At 48.0% G+C, this 15,926-nt stretch overlaps 1 protein-coding gene across 1 annotated transcript in view; it reads left to right on the top strand.

The window, feature by feature from the left end:
* The window catches only part of MYO1D (myosin ID), a 128,838-nt gene that overhangs the window by 55,444 nt on the left and 57,468 nt on the right, over nt 1–15,926 (top strand). Inside the window, exons 16-19 of the mRNA XM_030508633.1 lie at nt 465–672; nt 13,020–13,243; nt 14,366–14,510; nt 15,238–15,342. Of these exons, the coding sequence (XP_030364493.1) occupies nt 465–672; nt 13,020–13,243; nt 14,366–14,510; nt 15,238–15,342 (682 nt within the window). The remainder of the gene's footprint in view (nt 1–464; nt 673–13,019; nt 13,244–14,365; nt 14,511–15,237; nt 15,343–15,926) is intronic.

Consider the following 15,926-nt stretch of genomic DNA (forward strand, 5'->3'; position numbering starts at 1 on the left):
AAAGATGTTAGAAAGGTGAAAGACCCAAGTGATGAACAGGAGCAACTCTTTGCAGGGTTGTTCAATGTAGGTTTTGTGACAAGGCAGCTGATTGCAGTTGGCTCCTTCTGCACAGTGTGAGCACACCAAAGCTGCTCTTCCCACCAAAATAAAGAACATTCAAATGGAATGCTGAGAGTGTGAGTAAAGGAACTGCCAAACCTGCAGGAAGACAGTGGTGAGGTTTGTCATGTTGCATCAGTTTGCTGTTGATGAAGTGAACTCTTCACAAAATCATACCTCTCGTATTCATTTTCCTTGGATTTCGAGGATCACGACTCCTGCAGAGGATGTCTTGAGGCTTTTCTGTCTATAATCAGTTTTATTAGGATTTAGACCATAATTAGTTCTAAAACCTGCTGAAGGTTGGCCTTGAGAACCTGGGTGACAGGTTTACATTTGTAAATCATACCTTGTAATTCCAGGTACAAGATGATCTCGGAATTCACTTGGCCAAACCATGACCTGCCTTCAGACAAAGATGCTGTGAAGAAGCTCATAGAGTGCCATGGGTTTCAGCACGACGTGGCTTATGGCAAGACCAAGATCTTCATCCGCACACCTCGAACTCTGTTCACCCTGGAGGAACTGCATGCCAAGATGCTTGTGAGGATTGTCCTCTTCCTACAGAAGGTAAAGCTTCGTTTGCTGCATTCAAAACCTCAGTTCAAGTGCCTTAAACCACCTTTGCTCTGGATGTGGTGTGCCGTGAGCTGTAGGGCCTATCAGTTTGTCACTTACTGCTTAAAAAAGTTGCTCTTTACTCAGTGAAAGCAGCTCCTGGAAACTCACAAGAGCTTGTATGGATGAATGTGTAAGAGGGATGCACAACGGCTGTTGAGGCAGGCTTAAAAGCTGTGTAAAAGCTCAGGAGTGGATCCGTAGCTGATGGCAAACATCAACTCTCATGGTAAAAGTCTTGGGGATGCAGGGAAAGGAATAAAAGGGGAAAAGAGAGTGAGAAAAGAGACAGAGGAAACTTTCTCCAGAGGCCATCAAGGAAGAGAAGGGACAGGATTCCCAAATCGGCATCCTCCCAGGCGTCCCTCCTGGTGCAGCATGTGGTGTCCCTCGTCATACTGTTCCATTCGTAATTACTGAGGTTTTATCAGGGCCTGTGTGAAATCCCTGTTGTTGTTTCTTATGATACTGTTAGTGCTGACAGGAGCACACAAACACTGGGGCCAGATGCTCGTGCTTCTTGGTTTGTTAAGCTTGGAGCATCCACATGACGAAGTCCCCTAATGTAAACCAAAAAATAGAGCTGAGGGATACAGAAAGAAGGGATGGTTTGCAGACTAGTGGCGAGCATTTCCCATAAGAACCTGTAACATGCAATATTGGAGGCTGCAGGTGCAAGCTGAGGACTTACAGCACAGGAATAAGGGAAAACACTGCTGCAAAGGCTCTGGAAAACCTGCCTCAGCAGCTTGGGTGAAAGGGTGGCAGAAAATAGAAGCCCCTTAGCATTACAAAGGGCAAGACACCTCAGGCAATGCACATCAGGACCTGTGTGCTTGTCTTTCCTCTCTGACCATGGGATTGGAGCTCAAGATCTTCCTGGTTTTGCCCTTAAGCAGTTTTACGTTCTGTGACTTCAGGGCAAACACATTCTCAGACTTGGCTTAGAAGGGGCTGTTCTGAGCCACGGGAGTTTGTTGTGACTTGGCAAGCTCTGAGATCATGGAGGTGCTTTTTTGGGCCCACAACAAATAGAAGTTGGTTTTGTAACCTCAAAACCAACATACACGGGAGGGATAAAAGTACAAGAGCTGCTTTTAGTACTTGCTGCAAACTGCGTTCTGTATGAGTGTGATCTGGTAAAGAGCAACAGCTTCTGACTTCCAGAGCCACAGAGGTGCTGGAACTTACTGTCGTTAGCTGGGACTGTTGACTACTGCAAGATTTTTAGAAACGTGTTTCTTAAAATGGCTTTTTTCTTTGTCAGTCTTGGAACTCAGGAAATAAACAAGACTTCTGAAACCCTTTTTGCCCATCAGAAATAGAAACTGCTGACAGATGGGTATAAAAACTTCAGAGAGAAAAAGTGTGCTCTAGAGCTGTGCAGTTAATGTAAACTTGCACAAAGTGCCTAAACCTGAATCCCTTTTGGTGAAGAATAAGACCCTGAAGGAAAAGTTCCCTGCTGCAAGCTTTAATAGTTTTGTGAAACACATTTCTTGTGTTTCCCAGGTGTTTGGTCTGATTCCTTTTCATAGAATCCCAGCCTGGTTTGAGTTGGGAGGGACCTTAAAGCTCATCCCGTTCCAGCCCCCTGCCACGGGCAGGGACACCTCCCACTAGAGCAGGTTGCTCCAAGCCCCTGTGTCCAACCTGGCCTTGAACACTGCCAGGGATGGGGCAGCCACAGCTTCTCTGGGCACCCTGTGCCAGCGCCTCAGCACCCTCACAGGGAAGAGCTTTTGCCTCAGAGCTCAGCTCAATCTCCCCTCTGGCAGGTTAAAGCCATTCCCCTTGGCCTGTCCCTCCAGGCCCTTGTCCAAAGCCCCTCTCCAGCTTTCTTGTCAGCCCCTTTAGGTATTGGAAGACTGAATTCCAGGTCTCTTCCCTGCAAATGGCAGCATGCTTTTCCAAAAGCTTATTCTGGCTTATTCTTGTGGAGTGCAATGGGTCTGCTCTGTGGGGCCCCTCTCAAACACCTCTGGTCGGTTCTTCTCGATTGTTAGCTGCAGTTCCACCACGCTCACTCTGGTTTCTCAGGAGGAGCTCCCCATCTGCAGCCACTTTTCTAAGCAGGTTGGTCTCATTTGGCTCATTCAGCAAGTTCATTGGGTCATGCCATTAATCTGGAGTCTCTCTTTCTTCCCGTGGTGGTTTGAGGCAAGCTAATGAGTTCCTGCTTGAATAAAGCTGCAGGGGGGACACCTTGCTCCCAGGTGACCCTGTGTTTCATATTAAATGCCTGACGAATTGAGAGGTGACCTTTGCTGCAAGTGCAAGGTGCAGTTACTGAAGAATGATTTGAAAGGCCCAGCCTGGCTGTGCTGTGAAACAGATGATGGCTCGCTGCAAGGTGAGCGCTGAAGCTCCTCCTTCAGCCAAAAGCCACCAAACAGTGTGAGGCACAATGTAACAGCAACGTGCCAGTCTCTGTGAGTCGGCTGGCCTCTTCTTCAGGTGGCAGCTTCAGAATTGCATAGTCTGGGCTGTGATCTGGGCTCAGCAACCTCGGAGGTGAGCAGGGCTGCAGATTTTTGCCTATGTAAGTACCTTGGTAGGAATAGTGGATCAGCTCTGGCTCTGTGAGGGATTTTGCTAAGGTGTTTTGTGTGGCATCAGGTGTGCTGGGTTATATATTGAATAACTACAGTGCTTTTGAGGTTTCTCTTGGTCCACAATCAGCAAAAGTGACAAAAGTTAAGTTGCTCATGCATGTTGTCCTATGGCTTCCACACCTCCCTGCCCTGTGTTCTCCTCTCCCTCGAGTGGAGAGGGACTAATACAGCTCTGCATGGAGGCATCTTTCTCTTCTGCCCAAAGTATTGAAATAAGACAGGTAGCACCATCTTTTTGTTCTCTTTCTCTGGGAGATTCTAATTTGCCTGATAAAAGATGTGCGGGGAAAAGACAAGTGCTCAAGATACGGAAGACTTTGAAGAAAGCGGGGTGACCAGAGCTCCTTTTCTGGAGCTGAAACCCGCTGTGGTTCACCTTTGCCTCTGTTCATACTGAACGTTCTTCAGCCAGGCTCTGCAGTGTTTGCAGAGTGATGCAGAGGAGCTCTTTAGTGTCCTGGAACTTGCAACTAAAGCCAAGGAACACTCACGAATGAGGAAATGCTCACTACACAGCTCGTCAGCCAAGGAGCGGGCCTTGGGTTATGTCTGTAAGTATGTAGTTAGAGACCTTGTACAGTGTTAAATCTGGAAAATGCTTCCATTTTCTTTCCACTTTCTGTGGTCTTCTGGATTTACTGTTAGATCTCGTTCTCAGCAGTGTCAGGTCACTCCTGTGCTCATGCACCCACCGTGTTCTGCTGCCAGTAGATGGGGCAGTGGGAGACTGGCAGTGCTGCAAAAGGAACAATCAACACAATACAGAAGCAGGGTAAGGATGTGAAGAGGCCTTCTATGTGCTCTGAAAACCTCCGGGCAGTTTTGCCTGTATCTTCGTTTCTGTTCTCTACTTGCTTTCAATTGTTCATTGAAAACACACATGGCGATGTAATTCTTGCTCCTTTTCCCTTTAGTTTTGCCTGTAGCAACAGAGGCTGAGTGAGGCAAACTGTGATTCCATCTCAAAGGAAAGAGATTAAATTGATCTTTGAAAAAAAATAATTGAGCCTTCTGTTGCATTTGAATGTAGGAAAAGGAAAAGACAACTGGAGATAAAATGTGGTGTTGTTACAATAGGCACTCGTGTGATAAAAACTGAGGGAAGATGTAAGGCGTAGCCTTCAAAGCAGCTGATCACAGGCTGGGCTCCAGGAACGTTTGTCTTTGCACAGGAATGATTTTAAATGGAAGAAGAATCTGCATTTAGCGGTTCTGTTTCTCGGTAGCTTTAAATGCACGTCTTCATTTCTAATTATATATATTAAGGGCTTTATTGCTGTCATACAAATCACAAGCCTTTCAAAGAGAGATTCAGTAATTATCTTAAGAGCTTCATCGTGTGAGTAACCCTTAACCCTTAACATGATGCTGTTTCCTTTGTTTAATGACGATAAGAATTGGCTGCTCATGAGTTTGGTTAAATTGAATTAAAACTGACTTCCAGTTTAAGGAGATAATTTTACTTGCTTTTGTTCCACATCTCCTAAATGGCTCCTCCTTTACATTTATCTTCAACGCTCCTTTTTCTCCTGTGATCAAATGTTAGTGAGATTCCAGGCTGTCAGTTTACTTCAGACCAAAGCCGGTCAGTAAGCAGATGTGATTTAACTGTGGCAACTTGCTGGCTCCAGGAGAATTTACCAAGTGAGAGCTGTGTCCAGTATTAGCAAACCCATATGGCAGTGGCGACGGCGCTGCTGGAGTCAAATTGAGCGGTCATTTTAGGAGCACCAGCTGAGAACATCCCTGCATTTTGTGTTCTGCCTTTGGGTTTATTTACTATACCTGTGGTCTTGCCATCTATATGATCGCCTTCATGAATGCAAGTGGAGCAGCTCTAATGTTAATGATAAAAATAAAATCAAATCAAAGCTGCCATAAACCTCCCTTTGCTTTTTTCTGCCCTTGGAAACGTTCCCACAGATTCATTAGCTTTGCAGAACAGTGCTTTGTTCAAGGAAAAGAGCCCAGCCAGCACGTGCAGAATGCAAAGATGATGTATCTTGTCAATATAATTTAGTGCACTATTTCGGTGTAATTTTATCAGAGCACTACAGCTGCGGATGGTAATCGCTTCACTAAATCTCTGCTGCCTAATGCAGAGGAAGCAGGACTTGTCCCTGCCCTGCAGCCCAGCACCTCCTCGCCAGCGCTCCCACAAGCCCTCCCAGCCCCGGGGGTCGGTGCAGCCGGACAGAGCCACACGCCGTGGTTGTCCCACCGTGGCCAAGTGGCATCTCCATCCCATCCCCATCCCTGTGCAGGGTCTGCAGCGGCTGCGATCCCGAGAGCTGTCACTCGCAGCTGTGATTTCCATGGCAACATTCCCCAGCCCCAGCGGGGGAGAGCAGAGGGAGAGCCATGGCTGACTTGTCATCACGTAATGTTTCACCTGCCCTTTCTTCTCACCCCCAGGAGTCCTTGAAGCACGGTGCGGGGGAAGCACTAACCACAAAGGGAAGCTTTTGCTCTGACAAAGGCGGCATTTCCATGTCAAAGTGTGGATGGGCAGTAGCAATCTGATGTGGGTTTGGTTCAGTGACCCAAATAAAAGGTGATGCAATGTGTTTGCCACCCAGACTGGAGGCATTGACCATCCTGAGGGAATTGTGAAGTTCTGAATATAAGTGGTAATAGGTATATAATTCCATGTGGATTTGTAGTGTGAACTGAGGCTGTGATTTTGAGAGGCTTTGACAGGGAGAGTTGTAAAAGGAGACACTGTAGCTCCTTCCAGAGGAGCAGAGGGTGTTGTGAAGGACCAAGTAAAATGAAGAACTGGATGTATCCCCTGAGTTGACAGTGCCAGTTGCTTTATGGCCAAGCTGATCTCTCAGCAGACTGATCCGACTGCTTCCCCCGTGCTGCTTGCCTCCCCTCACGCAGGGCTCCATGGACGTCTGCCCCATCCCCTCTCAGTCCTCTCTTCCCACAGAGAAGTGTTCTAGCTTACTTAACTGCTCCATGTTTGGAGTTTGTTATTTGCTTCTGATTGTCCTTGTGGTCTTTACCAGCAGTAAACACTGAAGATGGTGAAATGACCTGTGTTTAATATCTTCAGCATGAAAAACTCTACCTGGAGTAGTCATGGGATGAGAGAAGGTTCCTGTCTTCTAATGGCAGCAGTGTTGTGCTGGTGATCGCAGACTTTACTTCCCTAATACAGGAGCTTTGGCAGCTCTCTCCATCTGTTCATCTAAAGCTATCTCCTTTGTCCCAGCATCTTCCTTCCATGGTCATTGCCAGAGACCAGATACTCTGTAGAGTACCACCACAATGGAGCCATGGGGTGGGTGCCCTTTGTCAGGACAGTGGGGCGCTGCCAACAGGGCACTGCTAAGGGCACCAAATGGACCTGGAAACTCCTATGAGCAGGGTGGTGAAGGGTTTTCTTGAGGCTTTCAGGCTGAGCTGCAGCAGCAGCAGCTCAGGCTTGGCCTGGCAGGAGGCTGGGAGCAGCAGCACGTTGGCTGCAGCCGCTGTGGAGCAGCAGAAGGTGCTGCAGGAGAAGCCCCAGCGGCGCTGCACGGGCTCTGCAGCACAGTGGGAGCGTGCGCGGCGCTCACGTGTGCCACTTGCTGACAACACCTTCCTTTTGTGTGTTATTGGGCACGTCCTGTCAGTACAATCTAATTAATTTCCGAGTGGACCCTTCCGTCTTTCTTGCCTTGTGGAATATTGTTTCTCTTAAGCAGAGCGATAGAATGAAGGTTTTTCGGCTGAGTCATGTGAAAAGAGAAAATAGCTTTTAGTAAATGAAGCAGCTCTTCCCACTCGCTGTTTACGTGCTCTGTAATGTGATTTGTGAGAACGGGGAGGCTTTGATTTAAACCCATTTGCCTCAGACGTTTGCTGGGATCTGAATTGGCTTGAACTGGGAAAACACAGATCACGAATCATGGGTGGACAGGGTGGTGGGTGCTGTGGGTGAGCATCTGCTGCTCCATCCTACCCGTGCTCTGCAAGGAGGTGACCCCTCTCCAAAAGCAATCAGCAATAAGTCTGATTAAAGCCTGCTTCAGCTTCGAGCAGTTACTCAGAGCGCAGTGCCTCTGAGGAGCCCGGGGCAGCCCTAGTGCAGCTTCTGCGCTGCACTATTGACTTAAATATTTCATAACCTTTCCTGTTTGAGCTCCTTTAAAGCTGTGCGGGAAGGTTCACGCCTGTGTGAATTTCTAGCTGGGTTTTTGGTTTATTCTTTGCAGTTTGGATGCCTGGAGGGCAGCTTGTGCTAGGGCAGCATGAAATATTGATCACGCCACAGCTCAGGCTAGTGCGAAGGAGGCCCGGTGGGAGGAGGTGTGCTGTGTTCCAGCGAGCATGAAATAGTTTTCCAAGGTTTAGTTAGTTGCAGAACTGCTCAAAAAAAGATAACCCTGGTGTTTAATTTAGACGAGCTGGGTTTGTTTGCTGCATCCTGGGCATTTGTTTGCTCCCTCAATATGTTTCACTTGTGTGCTGGGTGGGTTTTCTTCTCCACGCGCAGAGATTGCAGCATTTAGGTCAAATGTAGATTATCCCTTTTTCCATGGAAGGACTACTGCGAGGTGATCTCGGCATTCCAGGCTGGTCTGCTGGTTTTCCCTGTGCCCTGCAGGGCCCATGTGCTCGTTTTCCTTTCTCTCTTATATTGTTTTTAAGGGGAAATTGTGAGCTGGGAAGCAGCCTGCAGCTTGCAAATGAGCCAATAGGTTGGTATATGGAATTTGTGTGCTGAGAAGGTGATGGGCTTGATCTGTGTTGGGTTTCTTTAATCTTAGAAACATTACTAGAAGCTCACTGAGGTTTTTAAGCTGATTCTAAAGGCATGGCCAGGTCTCCTTTTCATTCATTGGGATTTTAATATGTTTTAATAAAAAAACAATCTCAGGTTTGTGAGACCCCCCCCTGCAGCCCTGATCCAGCTCTGGGGCAACAGCACCAGAGGGACGTGGAGCTGCTGGAGAGAGGCCAGAGGAGGCCCCGGAGCTGCTGCGAGGGCTGGAGCAGCTCTGCTCTGGAGCCAGGCTGGGAGAGCTGGGCTGGGGCAGCCTGGAGAAGAGAAGGCTTCTGAAGGGGACACCTTAGAGCAGCTCCAGTGCCTAAAGGGGCTCCAGGAAACCTGGAGAGGGGCTTTGGACGAGGGCCTGGAGGGACAGGGCAAGGGGAATGGCTTTAACCTGCCAGAGGGGAGATTGAGGTGAGCTCTGAGGCAAAAGCTCTTCCCTGTGAGGGTGCTGAGGCGCTGGCACAGACTTTTCCCAGAGAAGCTGTGGCTGCCCCATCCCTGGCAGTGTTCAAGGCCAGGTTGGACACAGGGGCTTGGAGCAACCTGCTCTAGTGGAAGGTGTCCCTGCCTGTGGCAGGGGGTTGGGACTGGAGCAGCTTTAAGGTCCCTTCCAACTCAAACCAGGCTGGGGTTCTGTGAATACTGCCAGCTTTTTCTGGTACCCTCTACCTGTTTGGCTTGGCAGACTTGTGTGGCTGTGCCTGGCTAGGAGCTTCGTGTGTGCGGGTTGGGATTTGGAGATCAAAGAAGGCAGATGGCTCTTGAGCTCACTGTGAAGTGTTTCCAGCAATGTCACTCTAATTTGGGGCTTTCTCTACTCTGCTGTTGATTTTTTCCTGGAAGATGTATGGACTTGCCTCTTTGAGTCTCCTGTTCCTCTGTCAGGTTTGGTTGAAGCTGGCTGGAGATCCAGGAGGTATCTCAGGAGGTCAGGTGGGGACAGTGTTATCTTTAGTCTCCTTTCTATGGGAAGCCAGGTTAACCAGAAGGGAAAGCCGCAGACGGGTGGCAAAGGAGGTATCATTTCATTCTTGCCTGTGGGAGGAATGGCACAGGGCCCTGTGAGGCTCAGGCTTTACCCTGTCCTTGCAGGATCTGCTAAGTGCGAGTGCTGGAACTACCAGCTTGCTGGGGTGTAGCTTTGATTGAAGTTCAAGCTGAAAGCTGCTCACTGGTTGTCAGGTCTCAGACAGGTGATGCCTGTGGAGTGCTGAATCCTTTCTGAGCATATATGAGCTCGTTTTCATATGAACCATATGAAAATGAACCATTATCTTGGGGCCAAAAGAAAGTAGTAGAATCCTGGATGTACAGTTCTTCTTTCCTTTGGATTTTTGGCATGCAGAGCTCCCATTCTTGGCCATGGCTCTACCATTGTCCTTCAGCATAGAACAGAAAAACAGCTTTTGCAACAAAGAGAACCTGTTAAATGCCAGGATAAACTTCACTCTGGAAATATTATTCTTTCATTTCATTTTACAGTGCTTAATGTTCTTGAGTTCTGAACTGGAGGTGGAGGGAAGAACTGAAAATGTGCATTGGGAGAGGTAGTGCTCCCCCAGTATTCAAGCCTGAGAAAGGTGTGTGTTGGTAGGAAGCACTCCAGCATCCTCATTCGGCTTGTGTAGGGGTCTGACCTTCGTCACAACTCCACAGTGCTGAGTGCTCACAGTGGCTGCTGAACAAGGGGTTTGTGGCTTTGTCACAGCCTCCTCTGCTCTGTAGGTTTGCACAGTCCATGTTTCTGGATGACTCTGCTGGACCATCAGCCTGCTGTGGCAGTCAGCAGTACTGATGGACTGCTTGAAGCAGAGATCATAGAATCCCAGCCTGGTTTGGGTTGGAAGGGACCGTAAAGCTCATCCAGTTCCAACCTGTGGGACACCTTCCACTAGAGCAGGTTGCTCCAAGCCCCAGTGTCCAACCTGGCCTTGAACACTGCCAGGGATGGGGCAGCCACAGCTTCCCTGTTTTGTTTCTGTGGGGGGGGCATGATAGGGATGTGAGCTGGCAAGGGCTCAGATGAGCCCTGGGCTTCAAAAGGAAAACACCAAGCCAGGAAAACAATCCATTTTAAAGATATTTGTACCCCATTGCCCAGGAGAAGTTTGTTGTTCTCCTCGGCTTTCTTTTGGGAGGTGCTGCCATTGTGGCTGTTAGGAAGGGCCTTACTCGCAGTGGGGTTATCCAGTTATGACGACTTGATTTGAGGACATGCTTTTCATGAATAGTGCAGTGCTTGCGTGTAGCCAAGGGGCATGCCTGGGCTGGGTAATCGGATTTGGAAGGCTGGTGTTTGGAGCAATTGTGACACTTCCTGCTGGGAAGCCAAGTTCTGCAGCGATGCAGCTGATACAACATCGGGGCAATCTGTTACTGCGCCTTTGTTCTCCAGGGGTCTGACTGGTGTAAAGAATAACCCCAGCAAGAGCCTTTCCTCAAGAGCATGCCTGCTTCCAGCACGAGGAAGCAAAATCAAGACCTTGTTCTGTATCTATAAAAGGATTCAAAATGTTTTGGGGGAGAACTGACAGAAGTGAAGCTCTACAAAGCCTTCAGCAGCTTACACAAATTTACCGTGCCTGTTCTTGTCTTGAGCTCCTTTGTAATGTTCAGAAGGCTGCTCAGCTGCCACTGGAACCCTTTGTTCTTCATTTCTATTCTTAATAAATGAAAACATGAGAAGCTGGCAGTAGGTTTTTACCCAGTTTATCTTGTTTACTGACCACACATTTCTTGCAGGTACCTTTTGTGACTCTTCAGCCTGTTCAAATGTCTCAAGCAACCCAAGTCATCTTCTCTTCTCTTTTAAAAAGGGCATAAATGACTTTGGTGCTCTTTAGGTGTTCAGTTATTTTATCCTGGTTGCTGATTCAGTCTCATTCATACAGCTTCTGAATCTGATATGCCCTCAGACCTGGAAGTGCTTAGATTCAAATCAGCCTCACACACTTTGGGTGAAATCTTTGCCCTGTGCAAGCTGGTTTTAGCTTGTGGCTTCAGGAAGCCCTGAGCTTCTCAGGAGCTCTGATGCCTTTTGTATGGCAAAGTTCTTGTATCTCTTTATGATGTGGAGCTTATATAGAACTAAACCACAGTTATAATTGAGTGTGCTAAAAGTGACTTCTAAGAACAGCATATGTGGTGCAGAGGATGCTGCTTTCCCTCAAACTGTCCAATGATTTCAAAGAATAAATAAGGAAATGCTATATATTACTTTATATGCATGCAGCGTTGAGATTTTTAGCACCAGCCCACACCTTCCAATACCTAAAGGGGCTCCAGGAAACCTGGAGAGGGGCTTTGGACAAGGGCCTGTAGGAACATGCCAAGGGGAATGGCTTTAACCTGCAACAGGGAGACTGAGATGAGCTCTGAGGCAGAAGCTCTTCCCTGTGCGGGTGCTGAGGCGCTGGCACAGGGTGCCCAGAGAAGCTGTGGGTCTTGGCTCTATTCTCATGTGCAAGAACACAAATGTGCTTTATGGAGCATCAAACACACCAGTGAAGTGGTGGCTGCTCAAGTAACTCCCCAGGCTCTGCCAGAGCTATGTGGATCATGTCCGTTGTGAATGGGAGATACCCCACATGAGGACAGTGAGACCAAAGGAGAATGAGGAGGGGTTGCTCTGGCAGAGGTTGAAAGAAGACAGTCCTCTGCTTTTGGGGATTCAGGACCCAAAATCTCTTTCTCCTCTTTGAATTTGGAGCAGCCCCTCACATACTGCTTACACATAGAGATTTCTTTCAGCCACACGTCAGGATTATCACTAAAGCTGTCGAGAACCTTTGACATCAGCTGCATAAAAAGCGAATGTCATGTTGGGACTTGCCTCAGGTAATTCATTAATTCTTCTGTAAATAGAAGGCTTGCTATGCATCCGTGGTGCTAGGGGATGTTTCTCAAGAGGGAAATAAACCCTCTAGCAGGGCCCGTAGTGAGCAGAGAAGGCTCATTATCCTTCTAGTTTAATTCTACAAGGAAACAAAAATACAATCTCCATCTTGGCGATGATATTAGAGGGAAAGGACAGCTGCTGATGCATCCCTCAGGGATGTGCATGTCAGCTTGAGAGCCCTCAGGTGAATACACATTTCTCTGGTTACAGGATAGAAACAGCACAAGCCGCCCAGCCTGGCTGGGTGCTGCCGTGCTGCATCACACAGGGGGGGCTCCAGTTGGGAGGTCACGTTGGCATTGCCAGCAGTCCTCCTACACCAGGTCCCAGACTACTGATTCGCATGGGCTGTTAAAGAAGTCCAGACATAGAATCCTAGAATGGTTTGGGATGAAGGGACCTTAAAACTCCTCCAGTTCCAACCACCTGCCCCGGGCAGGGACACCTTCCACTAGAGCAGGTTGCTCCAAGCCCCTGTGTCCAACCTGGCCTTGAACACTGCCAGGGATGGGGCAGCCACAGCTTCTCTGGGAAAAGTCTGTGCCAGCGCCTCAGCACCCTCACAGGGAAGAGCTTCTGCCTCAGAGCTCATCTCAATCTCCCCTCTGGCAGGTTAAAGCCATTCCCCTTGGCCTGTCCCTACAGGCCCTTGTAACATGGGTGTTCTCTGCCTGTGGTGCTCTCCAGGCACAAAGACGACTCGCAGTGACTCTGCATGCACCAAGTTGGGAGGATATCACTGTAGTATCATTTGCCTATTTGCTTGCTTTTCAGTGCATGCCCAGAATAGATATTCCCCAAACTATTTTCAAAGCAATCTTCTTTTTAATCAGAGTTAAAATTGTTTCTGGATACACGAGTGTTTTTTCAGTGACGTTTTAACTGGATCTGACTGACACAGAGAGGTCACTTCCTTGACAACAAAACTAATCTATTGATGGATTTCAGCAGTATAGGAGTACAGAAAGGAAAAACTACCCTGCCTTCCATTGCTAAAGGTGTTTCTCCCTGCTGCCAGGTTTGGAGGGGCACTTTGGCTCGCCTTCGCTACAAGAGGACGAAGGCTGCCCTCACCATCCTCAAGTATTACCGCCGCTACAAAGTGAAGTCCTACATCCAGGAGGTTGCGCGGCGCTTCCACAACGTGAGGCAGATGAAGGACTATGGCAAGCATGTGCAATGGCCCACCCCACCCAAAGTGCTGCGCCGGTTTGAAGAGGCACTGCAGACCATTTACCATAGGTACAAAGGGAACCTCTTGTCTTTTCTGTCTAACCTAGAGCAGGGAACAGCTACTGCTTGTTCTGGAAAGGCTGAAGAAGTGACTGAAGAACGTTAACGGGATGTCACAGATGAAGATGTCAGTGGCTTTTGGTACCCTTGATCACACAAATAATTACTCTTTCAAAGATTTAGTCAGGATCGATATTGTGTTTCCTTCCTTGGCCCCTTTCTTGTTAGTTTTAAAAGAAAGGAGCTGCTGCTGTTAGATGAGGGGGAGCAGAAAAGGAATCTTGACTTCTTTGAGACTTCTAGTAAGCCAGTATGTTTCTGCAGTAGAATAAGCAATATTCCCCTGTTCACCTATATTCTATTCTATAAAATATAAGTTTTTTATGCCTTTATTACAACCTAGTATCTGAAAGCTGCTAACTTTTTTTTCTCTGATAAGTTGTAGGCAAAGTAGTTACAATTCCAATTTGAAAAATGACAATTTCTGGAAGTCGCTGAACAGGAGCAGTGTTGGCTGGATGGGGCCTCTAGAGACCTCCAGTCCAGCCATCTGCTTGAAGGGGGATTATCACCAGCACTAGATCAAGTCAGCCTTGGTTTTTCCCCAGCTGTCTCTTGAAAGCCATCCACAGCCTATCTGCTTCCAGAATAAGCTCAATTCTCATAACTACAACGTTTTAGTTGCTAAGACACTTTCCATAGTATTAATCCTGGAGCCCTGGTGTTGCTGCTGAAGGCTGGAGTGTGTTATGGAGTAACGGGTGGGCTGCCCTGCCCTCTTCCCTGTTACAGCTGGTTAGGTTTCAATTGTAGGGCCACATTCAGCTATTAAAGGAGAATGATGTTGTAAATGAGCCAAAAAACAGGCTTGCAAAAAAAAAAGCTTTATTGCAAACAGATGTGTCAGTCGTTGGCTTCTGGGTATGGGATGGGGAGTGTACCAGCCAAACCTGTTAGGAGTCATCAGAGATGACTTTAAAATGGTAACTGGCATTCTCAGCTTTAGGAATGGAGGGACTTCATTTCCCCCTGACATTGGTAGGCTGGGGCTGTTCTCGTTGTGCTGATCTAGGAGAGGTCCTCACAGTGTGTGGTACAGCCCGTGGAACTGATGCAGGTGTTCTGTGGCAGGTGGAGAGCGGGTGAACTCATCCGGAGCGTCCCACCAGAAGTCCTACCTCAGCTGAGGGCCAAGGTCGCTGCCATGGAAGTGCTGAAGGGCCACAGAGCTGATATTGGCCTACAAAGAGCATGGGAGGGGAATTACATCGCCCTGGTGAGTACAAGTGAAGTGATCAGCAGGGTGGCTGGAGTTTAGGATGCTAAAAGGGTGGAAGTGAACAACCTGGGCTAGTGGAAGGTGTCCCTGCTGTGGCAGGGGGTTGGAACTGGATGAGCTTTAAGGTCCCTTCCACCCCAAACCAGTCTGGGGTTCTGGGATTCTATTATTGCCCCGGCTACTGAGCAGCTGCCACTTGAAAACATGACTGCTGGTTTCTTGGAGGGGAGAAGTACTTTGACATTTCCTCTGTAAATGAGTTTATGTAGTTTCAGAATCTTTGACTTCTACTGCATTAGGAGTGGCTTTTCTGAATGCTGAGCCTAGCTCAAGCATTGCAAGCAGCATGAAAAGCTAATGAGCAATGCCATCAGCTGGCCCTTCAGTGGCTAAAGCTAGGGAAGAAATAATGTAAAACTAAGACATAATAAGGGATGAGATATAAGGGGACGTTAAGAAATAACATAAGATGAAAAGGAACAAAGAAGTTCTCTCTAGGCAAGTTGCATTGCTTCCTTTTACTCCGTCCTTCCTCTAAGCAGTTTGTTTTGTTCAGGGTTTTCTTTCAGAAAGCACATAGTTGCTCTGCAGCTCTTTGATGAGGCAGAGGCTGGAGGAAGCCTTCGGACAAGCTGGTGCAGCTGCAGTCCTCGGGCCAGCAGGGATGTAACACAATTACCTGTGGTGAGCAAGAAGAGTTACGTGCCTGTCTTTGCTCTTCCAGAAACCAGACAACCCTCAGACCACGGGCTCTTTCATCCCTGTTGCCAATGAGCTGAAACGGAAGGACAAGTACATGAATGTTCTCTTCTCCTGTCACGTCCGCAAGGTAACGGGCACACGTGTGGTCTGCAGGCACATGGGCTGCCTGGGGAAGCTTCTTGTGGTTGAGATGAACCCTTGGCGAGCCCAGGGTGAGGGGGGACTCCTGGAGATGCTTTGACAGGCAGCAGCTCAAAGCAGTTTGAAGGAGCAGTGTCAGTGATTTTATGATGGGTACTACCCTGGAACCTATTGCCCCAAAGGGTGCTTGCTTTGGGTGGCTTCTGTGGCCTCTCCAGGTCAGAGGCATGAATGAATGCACTTGATTCTGTGTCACTGGTTTGGGCCTGACTGGTTTGGCAGCAGAGTGGCTTTTTTGTTAAATTGGTTGGAAGGTTTAAAAATCTAATCAGAAAAATGTGCTGGTATAATTTCCTGTGGGTAGTTCATGATGGTCTGAATGGGGCTGGATCTAAATGTCTGTCAGGGAAGGATATCCTGAATTTTACAAAGCCAACAGAGCAAACCCGTTCCAATGGCAGGCTGATGCTGCTGATGTTCAAGTAGTTTTAAGAAGCTGTTATATTCCTTTTAGTTCTAATAATGTGCTATTGCAGTGGGTCCCCACTTGCCAGAAGTGGAGCATGTCCA

This window comes from Strigops habroptila, chromosome 19 (genome assembly GCF_004027225.2).
Source record: "Strigops habroptila isolate Jane chromosome 19, bStrHab1.2.pri, whole genome shotgun sequence".
Classification (NCBI taxonomy): domain Eukaryota; kingdom Metazoa; phylum Chordata; class Aves; order Psittaciformes; family Psittacidae; genus Strigops; species Strigops habroptila.